The following is a 7,791-nucleotide window of genomic DNA, read 5'->3' as shown; positions in this document are numbered from 1 at the left end:
TCAGCACCAGCACCACACACACACACGACACGCACACACACCAGCGCACAGACGAGCCGCGATTCTATGGTGCCCCAGGCGTATTGCTGACTGTTTCCTAAGATAGAGCTCCGCTGTTAATGATTCATCGTCATGCAGTCTCCAAATGAAAAGGCAGTCATGTCGTCTCCGGTACATCACCACCTCTCGATCGGCGAGTTGTCATTTTCCCTTCTGTGGTTGTCGCCCGATGTAGTCTTCAGGGTGTGTCAGGTCGGCACAGGCAGGCACATCGCCAGCGCGAGGTTCAGCTGCTGAACCTCACTCCACAGGCAGCGCGCGGCTGGAGCGCGGAGTGTGGCGCTGGTGGAGGAAGCGTGTTGGTTACCACACGCCAGTCGCACCTCGACATTTCACTGCGCAGTGCTTGTGGAGATAATCCGTCAGGTGTGGGATCAAGACTGAGTTCTGGACCGGTGGGTGGTTCTGGGCGTATCTGGCGTCTGTCTGCCTGAATCGCACAGAACCCTGCTGGACATGGTGGACCCCGCGCGCGCCCCACCACCGCTCCCGGCGGCTCGCTATAGAGTGTGGTGGTGTCCATCCGTGGTCCTCGGCCGTGCAGGAGACCACGCCCAGTCATCCCATTGAGATCTGTGTGTGTGATCACACGTTCCGGCGAGCCGACGTGCGAGTACTATGTCTGCTGTCTTTGTTGTTGTAGGCAAGTCAGGTCGCTGTGACATGTCCGCGATTCCGTAGTGTGGTTCCTGGCGAACGCTCCGGTTGACCGCGGCGATACAAAAAATAGAAGGCGCTTTGCGAGTCAAGCCGTGATGCCAACGGCAGCGACGTGACTCCACACGGATTTCAAGCACTTTTCAAGGACCATTTAGTTCAAAACAAAGTGGCCCAACTAACTCATCGCTAGACAGAAGTCCTAAACCCAGCAACCCTGATACAACACTTGAGGTGCGTCCTTCAGGATTCCCACGCCTTGTCCTGGAAAACCTGGAGCAAATGTAGAGCCTAAGTTGTTTCCGGCAGGACACAGCACCTTGGAGAGACTTTCGAACTGAAAGCATGCGCGAAGCTCGCTGGGAAAAGTCCGCTCCTAGTTGGTATTTTAGCCGTGTGTGTGCTGTCGATTCCAATTAATCTACATGTTACTGTGAAGAAACTGTGAGTCGATAGCACGCCTTGTTCACGAGCTGAGTCTTCTTGTGACATGCAGTAGGTAGGGGTAACACAACAGGTGTTGGCAGTTGTATAGCGTAATTAAGTTGGATGCCATGTGCAGTTTTGAGACTCTGTACACCTGAAATCGAGGACGGAGGCCTTAAGTAGGTACGTCAGGTTGGGGTACAACGAGCCGGTGTTTGACGCGCCGTACTCTATGTAGAAATGGCTGCTAGCGTGAAAGCCGAAGGGTCGTAAACGATCGAAACGTCCATAAACGGATGACCACCGTTTGTGGAGCCATGTAGTCCGCCGGCGTCTGTGCGATGGGAACAGATGCCCTGGAAACGGTCCTGGAAAACGGATTCGCTGTAAAAAGAGGTGGGGACACCGCTGGTTTTGCCTGTGTTTGAGAGTTACACAGGCATAAGGAATACAGGAGTGCTCATGGACTTTCTTTCTAGGGATGAAGACCTTTTCACGCCATCGTAATATAGATAGATCAAGTAGAGTTTTTTGTTTTGGTATGTCCATTGGTGATTCGTTTGTTGAGTGCTGCGATACACAGTGTGTGTGTGTGTGTGCTCCTTTAAGAAGACGCTGCTGATCACAGTGTGCCCAATTTCAGTTTGTGATAACTCGTTTTATACATCGGCTGCAGGAGAGTAACCTCATTATTCTTCCTCAGATTTACAAACACATGGAAGATTTGTGGGGATGCACAATATAGATATTTCTTCACTCAATAAAACAACCGATAATTTCACATTTTTTGCATTTTAAAAACAAGTTCATAACCTGCAACAACAGTTCTGACGCTTCATCATTTATTTTTCCATTAAAAACTTCACAGACATAGAATCAGACATAATCATTTTCGTGATTGATTGATAAGTTGTTTCATCCATAAAATGTCAGAAACTGTCAGAAAATGTTGATTACTGTTCCCTAAAGCCCAAGTTAACGTCCTCAAATGTCTTGTTTTGTCCACAAACTGTCATAAAGCAGTGGTTTCCAACCCTTTTCTATCAGAGTAAACTGACTGTATTTTATAGATTATTCATTATTCACTCTTTTTGTACAATTCTGTCTTTATTATTTATTTATTTTATTCAGTATATTTATTATATATCATACAGACTTAATTAGCATCTTTTCTGACAGATTCAGTGTTTTCTTCTCATTGTTCTTTGGTTGTTCAGATCTTAAATAATAATCAAAACATTAAAAATAATAATTTTATTTAGTTTCTTTCACAGAAAGTTTTTTTTGTTACACCCTTTAAAATCAAGAAAGCCTGTGGAGCTTCAGGTTGTCATAGACGACAAAAAACAGACAAAATAGTTAACAACCAGGAATGATTCACTCAACTCACAATTCAAATGAAAGAATGAAATCCTGTATTATTGTTTCGATTGCACAATAACAGGTTCGCTGGAACGGGCACTGTGACAGATAGCACAGCTGATACTAACCCAACAAAAGTTACTTAAGATATGCAAACACAATGTAATGCCTGAGTAACCTCACAAAGTCTGGAACTTCCTAAAACCTTCATATGACAAACAATAATGTCCTAAATGTGCACAAAAAGGGACAAATGTGCTGTTTTTCTCTTTCAGTAGTAACCCAAACTCAAGTGTACTGACAATCCTTTTCCAGGACCTTTCCAGGACATTTCCAGGAGTTTTCCTTGACAATACACAACAGCGGTTGCTCACAAACGGTCATTAAGCTGCGATTTCGGGGCAAATTAACTACATTCATTTGGCCACAGCCCGTAAGCAGAAGTTCAGATCAAGTATTTTAGTGTTACAGTTAACTTCACTATGGAGGTATTCTTATATATCGACCACAGCAACTAGAACATTGCTGCTGTATGCAGTGTGCGAACTATACCACGTAGTAGTTTACACATAATCCATGATGATGAAGATGCAAATAATACAAATACACGGCAAAAATAGCACACAGCAATCACCCCAACTTTTCTGCAAATCGTTGTTTCCTGCTCTAAACGTCGAGTCACACGTCACCAAATTCACTTCCTCGTTTCTAGTGTTAAAGATGCAGACGTGAGCGACACGGACGTCTCACACTGACCTTCAGTTTTTAATGAATTATTTCACTTTCTCCTGCAAGTTTATGGCAAAAAAAGGATGCATGCATCGTAATTTTCTAGAACGGCTGCCCTGAAATCAGACATTTTAGGCCAGAGGGGCTGACGTTGTCTGAATTTGAGAGACCTCCAAATCATGCTTTCAGGGGAGCTCACGTCTCATTAAGAGGAGCTCCAAGCTCTGCCGGGCTGCCCTGTGGTTGGCACCCTGGCTGCATGGAGATATGAGAATATCTGGTAAACCCGCTTTAAAGTGTCAGTTTATCCCTCAAACAGTGGAGCTCTTAAACAAAATACACACACAGGTTTACAATCTGAGTCAGGGGCTAAAACACAAACCAGGATCACTTTAATCAACTTCCAGGTGTTTCCACGACTGGAAATCTACTGTCTAAATTTCCAGACGTTCCAGGTTTCAGTCAGGTTTCACCTACATTTGACTTCAGCTCAGCAGCATGGTCTAATGTTTGTTATCCAAACAGAAGAGGTTTGTGTGGCGGTGCACTGACGTTTAGGTTGGGAGGGTGTAAAACGCTGTAGAGCTCTTTCTTTAAACAGTTGCTCTGTATTAGAGGCATCCGCCCAAAGCTCCATTTATGGCGAATGAATCCATCACCCCTCTCTCTCTCTCTCTCTCTCTCTCTCTCAAACTAAATAGTTTCCACATTAGTTGCCAAGTGATCAGCTAGGCCTGTGCAGAGGACACTGCCTCTGCTGAGCTAACAACACGACTGTAAAAGAAGAGCTTTAAAAAAGAGGAAACATCATCACCTGCTTCTGACAGGTTGACAGACTGACTCACCCAAGATCCACACGCTTTTTAGCACCCAGAATGCACCACAATACTGTATTTAAGTAGTGAAAACACAAGGATTCATACAGTATAGACCCAGATTTTAGTTAGCACAGTGTCAGGAGGTTGGTCTGCCGGCTCGGGCCTCCCAGTACCTTCAGCTAGAACCAGGTCACATCCAATTAAGCCTCTCTTGCTCCGTATCCTAACCTCTAACTCTCCCTCTCTGGCCATTTCTCTCAGGCATGTGCCAGACCTCTCGGAGCAAAAAACAAGAGCAACACACATTGTAATTTGCAGCAAACACACACACAAAAGCACACACACACACAACAGAGGCTGCAGGAGAGAGAACTGGACTAAAAAAGCCTTTTCCCCGTCGTGGCGGAGGTGCAGTATGTAGGGCACAGAGGGCAGGCTGGGCTTTGTTCAGGCAGATATCTCAGACATTTTCAGGCCCACATGGAGCAAAAGCAGCGTATCCCGACATGAAATCAGAGCTTTTTGGTAAACAATGTGCTCTCACAGTCGTGGCAGAGTGAACGCAACCTGTGGTTGGGGCGCTGAATAAACCGCTCATGTAATCACAATTCAGGGGTCAGATGATAAGAATTCTGCCCTACATTGAACTCCAAAAATAAAAGCAAACAATCAATCACAGGAGGAAGAATGCGAGCCGGCTCAATGGTGAACGGGGGGGGGGGCGGCGGGCAATAATGGACTATTTTGCTTTTTCAAACAGCAAACAGAAAAACTGGAAATTCCTCCTTCAACAAAGTAGAAAAAGGGGCGTTTATACGGCGGCACAAAGACGTGGAAGTGAAGTGTAAACACAGAGAAGAAGCAGAGATTCCTGCACAGGCGTCAGCGTTCAGCCTGTTTGTACTGACCGATAACTCACATTATCTCATTTATCTCAAACACCAACTCAAAGCTCAACGACCCCAACAGACGATGTGACTATACGATGTCACTTTTGTCTTTTAATAATGTTCGAGACTTGGTTTGGTCTTTTCAGAGACGACACTAGCAGCAAATCTGTTGAGGATGAAACTGAGCCAGAGAGAATACAAATGGGGAATCACGAAGCTGTTTGGTTACAGTAAAGCCTTAAACCAGCGTTGGTGCTGCTAGGTGGCGTTGTAAACCCGCCCACACCTTGATACCGACCCATAATCCCTTCTGTTTCAGCGCCTCGTCAGCGGACTTTTACCTTGAAGTTGCTGGAGTTGACCCAGGAGCTGGCGATGCCGTCCATCATCTTGTCCAGCGCCGTCTGGTCCTGCTCCAGGTCGTGGGACTTCTCCTTGTCCAAAATGTAGTCGATGATCTCCTGCCCCACCTGCAGCCGTCGCCCCATGTCCTTCTGGAGGACCTGGGTCAGGCAGTTCTCCATGCTGGGCTCCGTCATCCCGACCTCTGATCAAAACCAAACCTCCTCCGACTCCACTAGCAGGGGGAATGACAGCTAAACAAAAGGGAAGCCCCCCAGTTAATGAGTGTGAGGCTGGGTGACCCGGAAAAGGGAGGAAGAGTGTGTACACAGTTTGTATTTTTACCCCGAGGACGGGCCTTGCCTTTGTGCAAAGTGCTCACTAGAAAGCTAGTGGCCGTGCCCTAGGGATGGATGGAGCAGGGCTGGGGAATGGCAGCAATGCAGCATGTGTGTGTCTGGACAGCAGCTGGGGGAAGTTTACTACTCCCTCCCACTTTTCTGTCTTTCTTTCTTTCCCCCCTCTGTCTTCTTCTCTCAGAGGAGTCTGAGCCAAACCGCTATAGCAGGGGTAGAAGAAGTGGGTTTGGCGAGCAGCAAAAGGCAGCAAATGGAGAGAGGGATGGAGAGTTTAGAGCTCCATGTCTTGTCCCGGGATCTGCCCTGGAGAGCCCTACAGGAGCAGACACAAACAGACAGACAGTCACTTCATTATTACGGGATTCATGCCACAGTTCACACATTCTGAGCTTCAGTTTGAGTGTTTTAGCTCATAAATGTGGCCAAAAAGGAACTCATACTGCTGCATCTTACAGTTTTCATCATGGATTCATCTGCCTATCATCAGAAATCAGGCAGAATCAATCATTTCTTTATGGTCTAATGTTCAAAAACCCAAAGATATTAACTTTTACTATCATACAAAGCAAAGAAAAGCTGCAAATCTTCCATATTCTGAGCGCTGAAATCTGATTATGTTTGGTATTATTCTTTGAAAAATTGCTTAAATGTAAATTGATTATAAAAATAGATGATCTCTCTCTCGATAAACTAATCAGATAATCAAATCAAATCGTTTGTTTTTGTCCTTTTCCTGTCCGACAGTGTCTCTGTGCACGAAGCCGGCCAAGAACTAGACCGGCCCCGAACCACTGATAGTATATAATTATGGAGGCAGCTCCATGGGCTGCAAAAAGAAACCAATAGTATTGAGTCTTATGGAGAACTGAGCCGACTCATGAGCTCAGTAAACAGTTTCCTGATGAGTTTCTGATCTCAGGGAGCAGCCGTTGTTTCCTGCTGTGGATGGGTCTAAACTTACCGCAGTTTAACGGCCGTAATGCCGAATTTGAGGCTTTAAAACAGCGAGTTCACGCTTGAGCCCTGACCTAAACCCCATCCAACACCTTCAATCAAACCTTGAAGCAGATGGACCGGACTATGAGCCGGACTACTTTCTCCTGATTACTGCAAAACATGTTGAAATAAGAAGTAATGTAAGTTGCTAACTGATTTATTTGCTAGTTTATTTAGCAGCGACAGTACAGATAAATATTAGGGTGGTAAGAAACAGAAATATCGTATTGTAATGTTTTTTTGTATAAAGAAGTAAACTTTTTCATCCTTTAGGACAGTTTTCCTACAATTAAAGGGCCAGTGTGTAGATTTATATTCCATTCCTTACAATAGATCCTCCTTTTTGTTACACACTTTAAATAAAAAATAAAAGTAAATAAAGTAAATATAGTTAGCAGACAAAACAGATAAAGGATAAAAGTTCAGTTTAAAAGCAGAGGCCCAGTTAGAGGCAGGTCTCAAATAGAGGCTTCAGACGTATAAAACCTCTTAAAAAAACGCCGGGTCGCCCGTTTGAGCGAGTTTTGCGCAGCTGAGACCGACTACACAAATAAAAATTTAAGCTCAATTCTTCACAAAATCCTTCAGATTACTTTGTATATTTGTAAGTATAAACACCAAAGTATCAAATAATCGTAATGTATGATCCGTAATTGATTTGTTATTACGTAGCCTCATTTTTATACAAGTAATATTCATAAATAATCAATTTTATAGTATAACTAATAATTATCGTTACTATAATAGTGCAAAAAGGGAATTACAGGCCTGTCTCATATAGAGGCCTGTTCCTAATAAAGGCAGGGATTGATGCAAATAGTTTTATATTATTTTATTTCACTGTGTATGCACATTTATTATCCCGATCATTAATAATAATATACATTTCCCATTATTGGTACCGATTATTTATCAGCCACCGATAATTATCATTCATCCCTAGTTATAGTCGTTTTTCTTTTTACTGATATTGCCCTATATTTCTGTCTCTGTTATTGTTTTAAAGTATTACATTAAATAAATGTATCAACAGTTAAATTTGAGCTATTAAAGCTGCAGTAGGTAATTTTCACGAAAATTGTTGTATTACATTTGCGTGAACTTTTATTATATCCTGATAGTAGAACTTATCCAATCCAATCCACTTTATTT

The 7,791-nt window shown here is 43.8% G+C and overlaps 1 protein-coding gene across 1 annotated transcript in view; it reads right to left on the bottom strand.

The window, feature by feature from the left end:
• Positions 1-5,956, bottom strand: part of clasp1a (cytoplasmic linker associated protein 1a) — a gene marked incomplete at its 5' end in the record, with an annotated part of 76,255 nt that extends 70,299 nt beyond the window's left edge. Inside the window, 1 exon segment of the mRNA XM_035676515.1 lies at positions 5,284-5,956. Coding sequence (XP_035532408.1) covers positions 5,284-5,481 — 198 coding nt within the window.
• Positions 5,957-7,791: the final 1,835 nt, after the last annotated feature.

Source organism: Morone saxatilis, unplaced genomic scaffold (assembly GCF_004916995.1).
Source record: "Morone saxatilis isolate NCDOM2014 unplaced genomic scaffold, NCSU_SB_2.0 Contig5, whole genome shotgun sequence".
Classification (NCBI taxonomy): domain Eukaryota; kingdom Metazoa; phylum Chordata; class Actinopteri; family Moronidae; genus Morone; species Morone saxatilis.
The sequence above is the reverse complement of the archived record's forward strand: the minus strand, read 5'-3'. Positions and strand labels throughout refer to the sequence as shown.